The following is a 16,659-nucleotide window of genomic DNA, read 5'->3' on the forward strand; positions in this document are numbered from 1 at the left end:
GATTCAACGGGAGATGCAGAGTCTATCCAGATTTCCAGTGTGGCTGGAGCTTTCAGGAATAATCATTTGTGTTGAGTTGTAGCTCCATTTATGTGAGAGAAATATCAGCACATTTTCAAATACCCGGGTATGTGTCAATGTGGCCTGAGCTGGAGTCTCCAACTCTGGTCCTGGATGTTTTAGCTCTCTGCCTGCTTCAACACACCTGCACCTAATGATTATGTCATCGCCAAGCCCCTAGCAACCCCAAGTAACTTTTTCTGGACAGGTGCTCTCCAGAGGCCTCATGGACAAAAACTTGCGTGGATTTCCGCCTGAAAAATGGCATACGCACAAATCCAGAAAATGTCGTATGCAGAAAAACATCCAGATGTATGAATCTGTGCCAACGCAGGAAGGATGAGCTCTTTTGTCCACAAACTACAATAATACACTCATAAGATGTTGACTTTTTGCAGTGCAGTTTTAGATGCAGCAAATAGTTCAGAGTGTCGATTTTGAGTTGTGCTCATGTTAATATAATAAGATCAATATGGCATCTCAGTCGTGGTTACATAGGGTGCAGGGTGGACGGGCATGAGTTTTCACGTGCGTGTGCTCCCATCCAGCCGACCGCGTCCAGGCGCCGCAGGCCACGTCAGAAAGCCTGCTCCGAGAATCGTTTTGTGAGGTGGAATTACAGCGTCGGCTTCGACTCGCACAGCTCATTTGTCTCTGCTTTGGATCGGACGGATTTATTGGATACCTGAGAGAGCGTTCTCTCCTTCCCCTGCACTCTCAGCAGCCTGCTTAGAGACATGCCTGCATTATAGATGAGCTCCTGGCATCCACCACACTCTCACAGCGCTCAGGTTACCCCCAGTAGATACACACAGATGCACTGTAGGCTTTTGCACAAACATGCAAGTGGCACAAGAGCCATCAGACTGAGAGGGATGACATTTAAGCAGAGGTGGAAAGAGCACTGCTAATTTGCTTGAATTTCAGTAACAAATAAAGTTACTGATGCTAAAAATACTATAAAAGTAGAAAATACTCTTTAAAAACTTTTTTTCAATTACATTTAATTCCCGTCAGTAGAAAACATTTGCGTTAACCTTAAAGTATGTAGACACTACGCTATCATATGTTACAAACTATATTTGTTCTAAAAGCTATCCGTCTTCTGTACTGCTTTAACCATCTTAGGCAACGAGGAACTGATAAAAGTCAAATATATGTGAAGGCAGGGTACAGCCTCGATAGGTCGCCAGGCCCTCATGGGGCAAACGCAGAGAGAAAGACGGTCATAAAAGTCATAATCACGCCTTCAAGCAATTTACAGTCACCAATTATCTTCACAGAATTCAGTTAATTTACAATAACAAAAAGACTTAATATTTTTTATTAAATGTATTGGCTCTTAAAAATTCCAATAAAAACATTTAAATATGAATACAAATAGTGGGAATATACAGTAGAAACGTGATCTTAAGAGCAGCTAAATAAATTAAATACTTAAGTCTATTTAAGTGTGAGTAAATTTACAAATTGAAAAAAACAACCCATGATATTAAAAGGGTCCCAAAAAGTACTCCCTGTTACAGTAATTTGTAATTTGCTGTCATTCCAACTGTGAGCATAGCTGATTTGATTCCTGTCAGTAGCCTTTGTCCCCTCTTGTTCATCTGTTCCTTTCCTTGTTTATTTTATAATAAAGTTTTTAAAAATCTCAAATGTATTGCTAATGAATGAGCTATAAGATTAGATAAATCTTTATTGTCATTGGACAGTCACACGGCTGTATGATGGTGCAACAACATTTTCCCCTCATCCACAGTGGTGCCATAAACAAAAATTGATATACAGTGATGAGCATGCACATTGCACTCACCACACCAACAGTTTTTATACTCGCACGTACATCACACTGCTAGACATGCCAAATAATCAACCATGTAAAAATTTACATTTGTAAAATCAAGAATATTATCTAAAAGGAATAACAATAAAGTTGATGTGCATCATATAAGGAGCATATCCATAGAAGCTAATGAGATGACTAATATGCAGATTATAGTGACCAGCTTTAAAATGAGCTGTAAAATGACTCAGGAGCAGCAAAAAAAAAAAAAAAACCACGCGCCTTCACTGTTCAGTGTCCATCTTGATTCCACAGTTCAACTGCAAACTTATCTGCTTCACAGTTCTTGTACTTTGACCCATGCTATAAGTGGCAGACTGGCGTGTCCGTGCCTCTGCTCTCTCTGGAGGGAATCTCAACAAAGGTCTCTACTGGACGAGATGACTGTCCTCTCACCTTCAGGGCAGTTCCACGTACACAGCTCGCCGCTCGCCCCTGCGTCTCCGCCCTCACGGACTTTGGTCTCCTCCTGTTTGTGACTGTACACACTGTACAGTCTGCGGCTCCTCTGTTTTCCGCTGCCCTCTAAAACTTGATTGGATTCATGAGGGTTGTGTCCTTGTGGGTTTAAAGGGAGAGCGAGTAAACTCGAGTGTCATTCGCACAGCAGTTCTTTCACTGTTTTTTTTTTTTTTTGCCAGGATTGGTAAACATGCGGTCGGGCTGTGGACAAATGACAATCTGGTCGTCTGAAAACACAGCGTGCTGCACTTGAACTATATTAGAGCCTTAGTGAGTAGAATCTGAGCATTTTCAACAACCGAGTGACGCTGTTGGAAAGAGACACTGCAGCAACACACTCACACACACACACACACACAAACACATCTGCCTCAGGGACACGTGAAGGGCAGGAAGGCACACGTACTGTCAGTTATTTTTGGTGTTATATAACTTGTTTCATGGAGGAAAAACAACTGCAGCCAGAGCAATTTGACATAAGATGCCAGTTTGACTGGGTTATACTTTTCATTTGATTTAAACGATGACATTCACAAGGTGAAACACATGGAGATCAAATTACAGAAACATTCAATGTTAAGCTGAGACATATTCAGCAATTGTATTATAACAAGAACACATTTTGACGAATGAAATTTATTTATTATTACGATTATGACTGTCCTTTTGTCCAGTAGGTCATAGTGGGATTAAGACTTCTGGATTATTTTTTTTATTCCTTTGCTATAGAATTGCACAAGAAGTTTTTTTTCTTGACTTTTTCCAAGATATTGCTATGTATTGAAGCTTATGTTAAAACTGTGTGGCACGCCTTTGAGTCTTATTTAATTGGACAGTCATGCTCCCAGTTTATGGGTGCAAAACTCTTTCAGTTTTCTGATAAATTTAGAATTGTGGATGCAAAACTTCCTGAATGTTATAGGAGATATTCTTCTAACAATTATATGTTCCACATTTTGCCAGACTCGGTAGGATATTAATGTAAGGGCTAAATGTGCTTTTCTCCAAGCCTGAACCTAACATATGGCGGGCGTGTATATACTTAATTTAATCACACTTTCCGAACAAATCAGTCTCTTACCGCTCTTGTGTTACCATGTGCATGTCGTACATTGGAGATACTTGCAAATGTCAAATTAGCCATAGCATTTCTTTTAATTTGTTGATGCCCCTTTGGGCGGCAGCAGGGGTGGCAAGGAATTCTCTTAGGATGACATTTGCCACCCAATGTCACCCCTGTAGATCCGCCCGTGGTCAAGGATCTTCCTCAGGGACCCACAGTGGTGGCCTTTCTGCATTACGATTCAAACCTCAGAACTCGAGCCCTCTTCTTCTCACCTCTCTCAACTCACCACTGCACTGATGTTCTTGAATCTGATGACCATGTCATTATGAAGCTCTGCACATGGCCTAATAACAAGCCATTCATTACAGACAGGTGTGTCCTAACAGGGAGGCAGCATGTCGGACAGCAGCCCACCATGACTGGAATGGACAAGAATCATTAAATGTAAAACTGTTAATCACATGAGATTTCTTGTTTGAGAGGAATGTGGGAGCTGTGTCTCAGACAGTAGTAGTGTAGAGTAGTATACCTTTGAATCAGGGGCTCTGTTGGCCTATAAATACTGGACACCCTCATCAAAGCCTGAGCTTGCGTCCCGTGCCCAATCATGAGAATGGCCTGGTTTTGTCATTGGCGCGGCCAACCGGTCATGGTTGACCGTTTCCCACTCTTTGTTGCAGACTCCAGTCCTTGAGTATATACTGTGGGTTCAGACTCGCATTTGGACCAACATCCATTAGTTTTATCCATTTGTCATTGCTTTTCAAGTGGTCTGTGTGTTGCTGTTTTTCATGCTTGGTTTCAAAGGTCTATAAAAAGGCCTGCACTTACACCGCTTGATGTGATTTTATCAGTGTTTTACTTCAAAGACATCTGAGCTGCTTTCATTCACTGATGATTGTGTGATTGATGGTTCTGAAAAGCCTGCTTGGTTGGAATTAATCTGAGCTTTGTTTGTCGCCGTCTAGCACTCCTTTTCATTTCTCTTTTCAAGTAGACCAATTAATTTCATCTATCCCTTTTCTGTAGAATTTAGAATCACAGATTGGCCTCAAACACATATTTTTGGACTTTGGGTAGAAACTGGAGTACATACAGGCAGAACTTCATGCAGAAAACCCGCCAAATTTAGGCTTTGGATATTCTCACTGAATTTTACGGTGGGGGTTAATTTTCTGTATTAATCAGACACAGTCCTGTTCTTTGTTAAACACTGTGCCACTGTGTCCTTTGTTACACTCTAAATCTACCATGATCGGAAAATAATTGTGTGGATTTCCCTTCCGCTACTGCCTTGACTTATCCCTGCATGTAACGTGTCCTTTTCTTGACCCAGGTCAGTGTCTTGTGTAACTCTAATTATAAAGCCAGATAAGGTAAAGTTTCGGTTCTGGTGATTTTGCGTCGAGCTGCATAGATGTGCAGTGGATTTGGCTGCTGCTGCTGGTTTAGCAGTGAGAACGGTCTGCGTGTGCCAGATGTCTTGCTCTCAGCAGTCCTAATACACAACAAGACCTTTAATCCCAGTCGTACTGTTACCGCTGAACCGAGATCATAGAAAAGCCTGTGTGTACATGAGAGTGATTGGTTCACTCGAGCCATTTCCCGTTGGTTTCCAGAGCTGCTTTAATGTGACTTGATTTTTCCAGCAACCCGCTGGTTTAAACTCATTCATGTTTTTCGCATGTGCACTCCCAAAAATAATTGGTGTTCATGAACGCGCTCTGTGCCAGATGTATTAGATGTTTCTCTTTCTGCAGTAAAATCAGTGCCAAAGTTCCCATTGTTTTCACCTTTACCAGTGATCTAAATAGAAGGGCTTTTTTTTTTTTGTTTGGCTCGTCATATTTTAAGTAACGTTTCCCTTCCTTTCTTTTCCTGTGTCCATCTCTCTTCTCTACAGGTGATTTTCAACATTCAGGCAAACCAGTGTGTTAGGACGCGTCCTGCTCATCGACCCTGGGCAGCTGATGCACATGCACGACACCATGGGCAGCTCCCCCGAGGTTCTCTCGTGGACTTCATGCCCTAGTCTGCTGGTGGGAAAACTGAAGGAGGAGCTCAAACTCACCGTCGTTGGGGACGCCATGAAGAAATCGAACTCGCCCGGCTCCCAAACCCTGCCTCCTCAGGCGCCTCTTTCTAACCTACCACCTCAAATTATCACAGACCTCGCGCCACCCACACACCTTCCGGTTCCCCTGCAGACGCTGCAGACCCCTGTCCAGGATGAGGACTCAATGTTGGGGGGCACTAGCCCACCCAACGTAGCCTTGAGCGTGGACTCGACTCGAAGCGAGGGCGGAAACTTTGATAACAGCGTGCTGCAGCTGCAGGAGCACGAGCACGAGGAGGCTGTGTCACCGGCATCCTGTGAGCACGGCTGCGGCAGCGGCATGGATGAGCACGTGGGAGAAGGGGACTGTCCAGGGGACCACACCGGAGAGGGGAGGCCGAACCACCCACATCACCCCGATGACATCAAGCTGCACTTCCACAGAGCAGGGCCTGGGTCAGGGGGCTTCTTGGAAGGGCTTTTTGGCTGTCTTCGTCCTGTTTGGAACATCATAGGAAAAACGTACTCCACAGAATACAAGCTCCAACAGCAAGGTACGCTCTGAGTTTCACCGTTCTCTTTGGCTTCATTTCAGCAAACTCAATCCTATTAAATTCAAACAATCTTGTATCTGTGAGATTTCTGAGAAACAAACCAATGATCCCCATCCTGTTTTTTTCCCCCCCCGAAACCCAAATTAAATATCCTAGTTTCACTACGTTCTAGTTGTGGGTTAAGCTGCACAGCTGTCGGCTTGAATTGAGGTCATGGTAAAGGTAGATTCACCTTGCTGCAGGGCTGCCTGCACAGGCTGAAACGAGGGGTTACAGGACCCGAGGGGAGGTCAGACAGAACAGAACAGGGCTGAGTCGTGCAGAGAGCCGGAGGTTTCAGCTTCTCAGTGCTGCCTCCAAAACCACATAACCGGGATGGAGCGGCCTTTGACTCACTGAACATCTGAGACGTTTATAGCTTCATCCACAAAGCTCCAGGTTTATTTTTGTTCTGTCTCGCTCGGTAATATAATCACCAGTATTTATTTGTGGCTTGTTTTTGTTGAGCCTTAAATCTGTACCTATGAGTTCATGTCCTGATATGATGAGGTGAGAGTTTAGCCATAAATGTATGTGCATTTCAATTATATCTAGTTCAACACGTTTTTTTCCCCCTTTGCAGGAAACCTTGTAGAGTATTTCGGTGCATAAAAGACATGAGCCATTCTACATTCAACATTCTAATTAAGAGTTTAGTTTGCACTCCAGTTAAGTTTTGACAGTCTTTTTTATCTTATTTGAACACCCCAAGAAAACGATCTGAGCTGAATATGCCCTAGGAGTTTTGATCTTCTTCACACACACACAGTATTTGAGGTGTAAAAGCACAAACTTCTGTCAAATCAAACTAACAAACCAATTCAGATCAGTATAAAGTAAGACCATATAAATGTTATTTACTTGATTCCAGACATGTGGGAGGTTCCCTTCGAGGAGATTTCAGAGTTGCAGTGGCTTGGCAGCGGTGCGCAGGGAGCGGTCTTCTTGGGAAAGTTTCGCTCTGAGGAGGTGGCCATCAAGAAGGTGCGAGAGCAGAAGGAGACGGATATAAAACCCCTGCGGAAACTCAAACATCCCAATATTATCAGCTTCAAGTAAGTTTCTGTCCATTGGCCTCCTCGTGATAATAGAATTTGAGTTTCTTATTGTCTTCAGTTTGTGGAGCTCCTTGACAGATGGTGAACTTCTGTTAATCAAACCGATTTCCTTTTCCTTTCTTTCCTACCATCCATCCCAGGGGTGTGTGCACACAGGCTCCTTGTTACTGCATCATCATGGAGTATTGTGCCCAGGGGCAGCTGTATGAGGTGCTGAGGGCAGGGAGGAAGGTGACACCCAGACTGCTGGTGGACTGGGCCTCAGGCATTGCCAGCGGCATGAACTACCTACACCTGCACAAGATCATCCACAGAGACCTGAAGTCACCCAAGTGAGGGCCATATTATTCTGTGGTCACTTGACCTTTAGAATTTTCACTTCTTCTCTCGCCAACATTTGTGTCACCTTGAAGCAGAAACACCGGTCATGATGAGAATAATACAAAAGTGTGACAAAATGAAGAATTTGCTGTACATGTAGTACCAAAGAGTTTATTTATGCGGCAGAAATGTTTTTGCTGGTTTATCATTACGTGCTGTGGCCACATTGAAGCTCAGCAACTTCAAGATTTCAGACTGCCGCAGCAAAAACAATTAATCCATCATTGAATAGTCTGACATTTACTCAAGTGCTATTTTGAGAATTAATAAAAGCCTAATTTAGGAGCAAGACGGAGTGTTCGGTCTTGTTCTGCTCATCCGCTTCGTCCTCTGCTCACTGTAGTCCACTTTCTCTGATCAATATCATCATGCTGCAGCACGGCCCAACACTGTATTAGTCAGCAGAATGACGACGGGCTGAATGTGCTGGAAAGGTCAGCCTCATTTGGCTAATGGGGATGATTCAGACACAGAAATGTGCTTCTGTAAAAATTGATTTCCAAGCGCTCTGAAAGACCATTTCAGGAGAAACTGTTTAACCTGGTCGGCTCACCCCATAATGTTTTCCTGACATTAGGCTTTGGTCCAATTCATCAGACTGTCTGACCTTGGTTATAACTTTTCTTTTCATGTTTTTCAGTGTTTTGGTCACCCACAACGACACTGTGAAAATCTCTGACTTTGGAACGTCCAAAGAGCTCAGTGACAAAAGTACCAAGATGTCCTTTGCGGGTACAGTGGCATGGATGGCCCCAGAAGTTATAAGAAATGAGCCTGTGTCTGAAAAAGTAGACATTTGGTGAGTAGCAACATCTCATACTTGAAGGAATGTATTACTTAGAAATGTATATTGCAGGATACATGGCGTAGTATTGATGGGTAGAAGTCAGTTATTGTGAGTCTGATCCTTTTGTCGCAGGTCATTCGGGGTGGTATTATGGGAGTTGCTGACTGGAGAGATTCCCTACAAAGATGTGGACTCTTCTGCCATCATTTGGGGCGTTGGCAGCAATAGCCTTCACCTTCCCGTCCCCTCCACCTGCCCAGACGGCTTCAAAATCCTGATGAAACAAACGTGGTGAGCATGGGTCCTATATAAAGTGCAAAGACATCTGATCACTATATTTGTTAAACATTGTATGTGTTTCTACCCTGAGATAAACCCTCACAATGCTCACAGTTACTGAAATGGAAGTTTTTCTCACTACATCTACCTCCATTGGCTATTACTGTTGTGTCCAGGCAAGGAAAGCCCAGGAATAGACCTTCATTCCGACAGATTCTTTTACATCTCGACATCGCCTCTGCTGATGTTCTCGGAGCCCCTCAGGAGACTTACTTCAAGTCTCAGGTATGGACTCCTGCTGGAAAAAAGTGTTTACTTTGTTCATGTTAGTCAAGTTACATTTGTTTATAATCATTGAGATGCATATTCAAGGGTGGAAAAAGCATTGATCTTATCTGTTTAGTTTTCTCACTGCTGTGTGGAGTCATTCTGACTGTGTTCTTTAATATTACAGTCGGAGTGGAGGGAGGAGGTGAAGAAGCACTTTGAGAAGATCAAAAGCGAAGGGACCTGCATCCACCGACTGGACGAGGAGCTGATCCGACGCAGGAGGGATGAACTCAGGTGTGTTGGCTAAGAGAGAAACGCAGATAAACAAGATGATTGTACCTTTGTTTTGCAGGTTGATGCGAGACACAGTACTGACTTGTACATGAGGCAAAGATGTTTGAGGCAAACCTTTGATTGTATCTCTTAAACCTTGTCAGGCACGCACTGGACATCCGGGAGCACTACGAGAGAAAACTGGAGCGAGCCAACAACCTGTACATGGAGCTCAGTGCCATCATGCTGCAGCTGGAGGTCCGAGAGAAGGAACTCATGAAGTATGTTACTAAACATTTGAACACTTTACTGTTGTCCTTTGCTCATCTTCAGGACTAACAGAGCATCACTTTAGCAATATTTCGTCCTCCGAATGTTTTCCAGTTACTGGTAAAGATTATCGGAATGAAGCTCTGAAGCACAAAATACAAAAAGTACAGAAACAGTTCAACAGTTATGTCTCATAAGATTCTTTCAAAATCCCGTATTTATGTATTTCTCAATAAATAGATAAACAGTAAGCTCTTAATTCAGACATGTATATATATATATATATATTGCTTAATGTAATTTCCATCTCCGGGAAGACTGATTAATGAGAGTACAAATCTCTGTAGAAGTGGACATTGTTCTTCATGAAACAACACTCTGACTCTGCAGGAGGGAGCAGGCGGTGGAGAAGAAATATCCCGGGACGTACAAGCGACACCTGGTCCGACCCATTGTCCGATCCAACGCTGTAGAGAAGCTCATCAAGAAGAAAGGAAGCATGTCCCACAAACCTGGGATGCCCTCCGCCAAAAGGTCTCAACAATAAGCTAACTGATACATCTATTTTATTACTTTAGTTCTTAGTTGTAATTGAAATACAGCCTACAGAAAGGAATTGTATTTTTCTTTTAATGTTAGATAAAGCTGAAATGGAGTCACAACAACACTAGAAGACCTGTTGATTCTTTTTGTTTGCTCACTTAGCCTCATCAGAAAGATTCTCGGACATCTAAAATATATGCCTGTGCAAGCTCTCTGCCTCAGATGAAATTCTTCAACACTTGATTATGTTAATGCATTGAAGGGTTTTTGTGTTTGTTTGAAATTACACCTCTGTATGTGGCTGTGGCTCAGTTGGTAGAACTGGTCATCTTCCAATAGCAAGGTTGTGGGTTTGATCTCTCTTCTTGCCCTGCATGTGTCAATTATTTCTTTTGCAAAAACCACAAATTTCTCTCAGCGGCGATTGAGCACTTTTTATTGCACTCATCACCATGAGCGTGTGACAGCGTAAAGCGCTTTGAGACTGCTTCAATATGCATAAAGTAAAATCTTTTCACTCTGGGAGGTAAAGCTTTGAGCAATTCAAGAAGAATACCATCTCTCAGAAGTCATTGTTTTAAAGTTGTCTGTGTTGCTTCTCTTTCAGGCCTGACTTGCTTCGCTCTGATGGCATCCCCAGCCACGACCCCCTCCCGTCACCCTCACCACTGTCGGCCAGCCCAAAGGTCTCCACGCCACCCGGAAAAGCTCGCTACCGGAGCAAGCCTCGACACCGCCGCGCCAACAGTAAAGGAAGCCACAACGAGTTCCTCGCCGTGCTGAAGCCCATTGCCGGTCCTGCCGAAGACACCCGGTCTCTCCAGGAGCCACCGTTCCACCATCACCACCATCACCACCACCACCCACCGTCCACCGAGGGGCCTTTCCTCCCGCTGAAAGGCCGCGAGGAGGCTGTTGTCAACTGTGCCAATAACCTGCGCTATTTTGGCCCTGCCGCTGCCCTCCGCAGCCCCCAGACTGACCACCTGCAGCGCCGCGTTTCCGGATCCAGCCCCGACCTCATTTCCACCGCTGTGGACGCAGACACACGGCAGCGGACTTCGTCCACCTGCGCCAATCCCGTTTCAGGTGCAGGTGCTGGTTCTTTATGTCCCTGCTGCCAGGCTCACCCCTTCCCCGGCTGCCTCCACTGTCAAGAGACCCCTCCTGCATCCAGTCACCCTGAGCTGCCGCACTACTCTCTGCTCAACACCCAAGAAAGCACCCAGTCTTCTTCAGTGGTGCCCAACGCAGACACGGTCCTGGATGGAGATGCCACAAAGAAAGCTGAGCCGCAGGCGCTCGATGCATCTCAAAACCCCCACCCTCTGCCCCCTGCACTGCCTCGCACTCTGAGGCCACTCAGGAAGGTGAGGAAAGCTGGAGCTTTGTTTTTAGTGGTCGAGGAAACGTCATTACTGTACTATGAGTAACAGCAGCTTGTTTTGCAGGGAGGTGATGAGTCATCCGAAGAAGAGGAGGGAGAGGTGGATAGTGAAGTGGAGTTTCCTAGGAGACAGAGGTAATTTATAGCCACTCATTCAGTTTGACAACTTGACCTTGACTGCGTCGTAACACCGTTACATCACACGCGGCAACCACGCAAGATCATCTGAAAACATCAAACCCGGAATGCGATCACAGTGGAATGAAATGTCAATCGTTGTTTTGTTTTTTTTCTTCTGCCCTCCCGCAGACCTCATCGCTGTATGAGCAGCTTCCAGTCCTACTCCACCTTCAGCTCAGAGAACCTGTCGGTGTCTGACGGCGAGGAGGGGAACACCAGCGACCACTCCCACAGCGGGCCCCTGGAAAGGCTGAGCGCCAGCCAGGAGGAACACCTGGATGAGCTGCTGTCGCACACCCCAGACATCCCCATTGACATCTCCACCCAGTCAGATGGCCTCTCTGACAAGGAGTGCGCCGTTCGGAGGGTGAAGACCCAGATCTCGTTGGGGAAACTGTGCTCCGATGAACACAGCTACGAGGTCGGTACTCTGGATTAGTTGGTGCGCCACAAAGATCAGTCATTCCACATTATTTACTTTACATGCCAATAGTTCAACTGGACAGAAGTTGGAGATGAGCGGCGTCAAATTCTGCCTCTTGAGGGCCAGAATCCTCTCTGTACCAACACTCATTGAGTGACTCAGCTTTCTGCAGAGCCTGACGATGACGCACACGTTTAATTTGTGTGTTGAAGCAGGGACACGCTGAATATAAAGACAATTTGCTCATTTTGGATTTGACACGTCTTCTCACACGTAACCGTTCTGATTTGATTAAATCAAATTCCTTCGTCCAGATCTTGGGTTTCATTTACAGTGTAAAAGCTTGTATTCGAAACTTACCGTTGGTGTGCACTAAAGAAACTGATCGTAGTGTGCATCACAACAAACGTCCATTGTTTGATTGTAATTGTAATGCAGCACAGACCTGAACATATCAGCATGGAATGGACATAGCGTTTACCATACATCAGTATCATTATCTCCCTGCAGAAGAGCTTTAATGACACACTTATGAAATATGAATTGGTACGACCGCACCATCAATGAAATTTTAATTTAAATCCTGACTCACAGTTGATAAATGTATCGATGCAATGAGCAATGAGTGCATTCAGCACAACTCGACAATGTTGTTAAAATTCAGAAAGTCTTGTTGTGTAACATTGTTCATTAAATTGAGCAAACTGAATATAAATGCAATCTTTTTTTCATGCTTTTGTAATTATGGATTCAGAGCATTTAGTTTTTTCTGCAGAGGAACATTATAAATGAAGGACAAAAAAAGCTGTAATGAGCTTTTTATCACTACAAACAACCACAGTTTTGTGTGCAGGTCAGAAAACACGACTTTGTGTGTAATGTACTGAATACATATTTGCATGGTTTGATTGGTGAAAACAGGCGTGTAAGGCAGGCTTTGCTTTTGAACTATAAAAAAAAATACCATTTTGCCATTTTCAAGCTCCATCATATGTTATTGCATGATTGGTAATAAAGTGCACTAAAAGATGTTGGCGTTTCTGTGTTTTCTCTCTCAGAATCCGCTCCAGTTTGGGGACTCGGATTGTGATTCGTCAGAAGCGGAGTGCTCCGACGCCACGATTAGAAACAACAAAGCGGGGCCGCCTTCCTCCTGGTGAAGTTGCCCAAAGGACTCCACTCTGTTTTTGCCTGGAGGCCATCATGTCCCACTCTGCCCTGCAGAAAAATACAGCAATAAGAGGACGACATTGTAAACAACGCCCCCTATAAAGTCTCATGTAATCTCTCCCAGAGCCCCCTCCAACCATCCCCCTTCTCTTCATTAAAGCCCCATCCCCCCATTATCTAGCACAGCATCCGGGCAAAACCCATGGCAGGGATTCCTTTTTGAAAGATGATGTACAGCAGATACTTTAACATTCATAATTTATTTTTGTCTGCAAAAATTCAGGACTTCTGTGAGTTCTCTGATCTGAACAGAGAAAAACACTGACATTTTGAAACCCGGCATGGGTCTACGGTGTGCCGGTGAGAAGCTCGGACTGGATGCAGACGGATTCCTACGAGGCTTACGACTCTGCAACTGCAACAGTTTGACCCCCCCATGTGACCGACACAGAGGAGGAGCATCGCTACAAAGCCCTCATGTGGCTGCAGTCGCTTTACACGTTTTTGCTGTCTTAGATGGAAACCCCCGACCAACAAGCAATCTCTGCATTGCAGTTTGAGCAACCTGCTTCATCCTGAGTTTCCAGTGCACAGCCCCAGTCAGCAACCCCCCCCCCCCCCCCCCCCAATCTCCTCCTGTCCCCATCCTGCCTAAGCGTGGGGAACGAGGAGCTCATGGAAACAGTGTGAACACCAGCATGAAAAACCTGCCTCGCAACGAGACTCTCCTACCGTCGGACCACCGTACCTGTCCTGTCATCGTGCCCCCCCCCCCAACCTCCCCAACCCCAACCAAGCTGTCAAAGCATGCCCGTACAGCGCAGCTCGCACAAAGACTGCATGAAGTGGACGAGCTTGCAGAGCCACGGAGAAAAATCTGAGCTGACGGCTGAGGGGGGAGAAAAAAACAAAAAACAAAAACTGAAATACTTTCCCTGCCGAATCCCGCTCTCTTAAGGCACGCCATCGTTATTAGCAATCAGATGTCACAATGAGCGTCATTGAGGGAGTGTGTGCGTGTGTGTGTGTGTGTGTTTGTGTGTGTGTTATGACGAAGAACCTCCCTCTTCATCAGACATCACAGTTTCAAGTCTCATCTCAGGATTGTTCGAGGACTGTGGAACTAGACCGGACCAATTACTGTATGCAGGAATGTTCTTTGAGTGGCGCATATTGTGGACCATGCAGGAATATTGAAACTGGTCTTACGGATAGCCTTGATGTTCAACCCTTTATCGCTGTAACAGACATTAATATTATGTAGAAAGCATTTTGAGCCTCATTCCCAGGTGTGGTATCCCCTTTCTAGAAAATCACTAAGTGCAGCGCATCCCATTAAACATTTTCTAGCAGCGTAGTTTATACCGTCTTAATATGTCGCGTCCAAAACATGCTACCTTATTTTCTCCGACGTGGTAAATGGAGCAGCAATAAAACGTAGTGTGGTTTGGCTCTCAGGTGAGAGAAACGATGCCTGCTCAGGATCTGGGACGTCTAGCTGGCTAGACACAGACACAGTGGCCGGTGGCTGGAGGAGAGCAGCGTGTCATAGAGTATATATTTTTGAACGGTCCCATTTTTGTGAATCTGCCTTTCCAGAGTACAACGCTCAGGTTTTGTGTTGCTGACTGAGAATGAGAACAATATATCAACGGCCGCTAGATGGCAACAGCTACACAGACTCAAATTGCCTTGCGTTATGTAAACGTCCCTGCTCGTTTTCTCTCTAACCAAGGTAATTTATCTGTTCACAATCTTAGAATCCCAGCAATATAACACATTTTTTTGTCTAGTTATTTTTGAAAGGGGATACTGCATCGTTGAGAGCTTAGTTTTTATTTTGTATGATTTTTTTTTTTAGCCCTGTTTCTCATCCATCTTTCTGATCTTGCAGTTGAAAAACAGCCAGGGTTGAATTTAACGAAAATGATGTCAAGACGTCAACTCAAGTGAACGCAGGCGGCTGAGACTCTACGTTAAGGAACACAAGCCAGAGACGAGGCCACAGAGCATCGGGCTGCTTGTGGTTATCAGAGACCTCATCTCAGTGTTACTCCTGTATATACAGTAAACCTGTGTAAATGTAATGTGACCTCCTCCTACACCTCTTTTATTTTATTTTTTGTCCTCTCTTTATACTGCACAGCTCTGGCAAAGCCGTGATTTTTTGTTGTTTTTTTGTCATTGATGACCAGCTGACTGGTTGAAAACAAGCAGGAAACCCTCACATCAGTATTGAACCTCATGGGAGGCTGATGATGAAACAAGTAGCACAAGGTGAAATGTACTGACGGACCAGTTACCGTTTGCTTGAGAGCTTTGGAAAGGTTCTCTCCTGGTATGAAAACAGCTGCTGCCTTCCCTTGAGCCTCCTCCCACTGTCTTTGCTCATGTTTACGTACGTGTAAAATAACCTAATGTATTGTGATGACTGGGTAATCCGATCAAGCTGTCATAACATTGTCTTTCTAGCATATATCCTGTGAAGTATGATTGTTAACATTTAATTTAACTTTGATCTTTTTTTTTTCTTCTTCTTACTTTGTAGCTGGCCTACATGATTTTTGAATTAATTTATTTTTGAATGACTGGTAAGGAGTAGCATTCTTTTTAATTTTGGGCAGCTTCAGAATTATCATTACTTATGATTTCTCCTGAAAGTATTATTTAAAGGAAGCACAATGAATTGGTATGGGAAGAGGACAGTATTTATGAGTTAGAACAAAACCATTGTCAAATCATTTGAACCTGCAGGGGACTGTTTTTTATTTAAGTTGTCATTGCAGATGAAGTGTTATAATTAACAGGCTTTACAGCAAGTGTTCCTGAAGTTTTTTTTTTTTTCTTCATTTAATTGGACCATGTGATAGGCCGTTATTAATCATGTCCACAACCACTGGGTCGTCAGTGGATTCTCACTGCAGGGAGAATGAGAGGTTCCGTGTGAGGGCACATGTGATGCAGGTTCCTGTGCCACTGCAGTGATATTCTATCCCCCCTTCAATTTTGATCAAAATATCACTAAACATCTGAATTTCCGTGAAATTGTTTCTCTAACTGGACATCATGTTGCCTCGCTCCAATTGTATCAAACATCCGTTTCTTTGTTATTCTTCATTTACAGCTCCCTCTCCTGTTAAATGGCATTATGATCAACCAATCCTGTCGGTTTCCTGTATTACCCCCGTGTACAGTGCAATGAGTATCTGGGAGAATAAAATCAGAGCAAACAACTGCATGGAATAAATGCTGATGTACTGTACCCAAAACACTTGTCTGTCTCCTCTGTTACCAGCAAAGTCCACTTACAACTGTGGGCTTCAACTTTTAGTCATTAAAATCCTCTGCTACTCTAACATTGCACAACAGACATTAACAATGCTTTTAACTCACTCTGATCATTTAAAATTCAACTTCACCAAAGTGTTTATTTACACACGGTGATGAGGCTTGATTGAATTGTCTTACCTGAGTGTGACATCAGTACATACAATAAAACTCCAATGATTGCATCATGCTGCACCAAGAATCACTCAATGATCCACTTGCACATTTCT

At 44.1% G+C, this 16,659-nt stretch overlaps 1 protein-coding gene across 1 annotated transcript in view; it reads left to right on the forward strand.

Annotated features, from left to right (window-relative positions):
• The window catches only part of map3k13 (mitogen-activated protein kinase kinase kinase 13), a 32,573-nt gene extending 19,301 nt beyond the window's left edge, over window positions 1–13,272 (forward strand). The window contains exons 3-15 of the mRNA XM_080498593.1: window positions 5,335–6,041; window positions 6,952–7,135; window positions 7,279–7,470; window positions 8,160–8,318; window positions 8,439–8,597; window positions 8,762–8,870; window positions 9,040–9,149; window positions 9,293–9,409; window positions 9,789–9,932; window positions 10,549–11,311; window positions 11,393–11,463; window positions 11,638–11,929; window positions 12,991–13,272. Of these exons, the coding sequence (XP_080354719.1) occupies window positions 5,402–6,041; window positions 6,952–7,135; window positions 7,279–7,470; window positions 8,160–8,318; window positions 8,439–8,597; window positions 8,762–8,870; window positions 9,040–9,149; window positions 9,293–9,409; window positions 9,789–9,932; window positions 10,549–11,311; window positions 11,393–11,463; window positions 11,638–11,929; window positions 12,991–13,092 (3,042 nt within the window). The 5' untranslated portion in view covers window positions 5,335–5,401 and the 3' untranslated portion in view covers window positions 13,093–13,272. The remainder of the gene's footprint in view (window positions 1–5,334; window positions 6,042–6,951; window positions 7,136–7,278; window positions 7,471–8,159; window positions 8,319–8,438; window positions 8,598–8,761; window positions 8,871–9,039; window positions 9,150–9,292; window positions 9,410–9,788; window positions 9,933–10,548; window positions 11,312–11,392; window positions 11,464–11,637; window positions 11,930–12,990) is intronic.
• The last annotated feature ends 3,387 nt before the right edge of the window (window positions 13,273–16,659 follow it).

The sequence above is a fragment of the Blennius ocellaris genome (assembly GCF_963422515.1).
Source record: "Blennius ocellaris genome assembly, chromosome: 6".
Lineage (NCBI taxonomy): Eukaryota > Metazoa > Chordata > Actinopteri > Blenniiformes > Blenniidae > Blennius > Blennius ocellaris.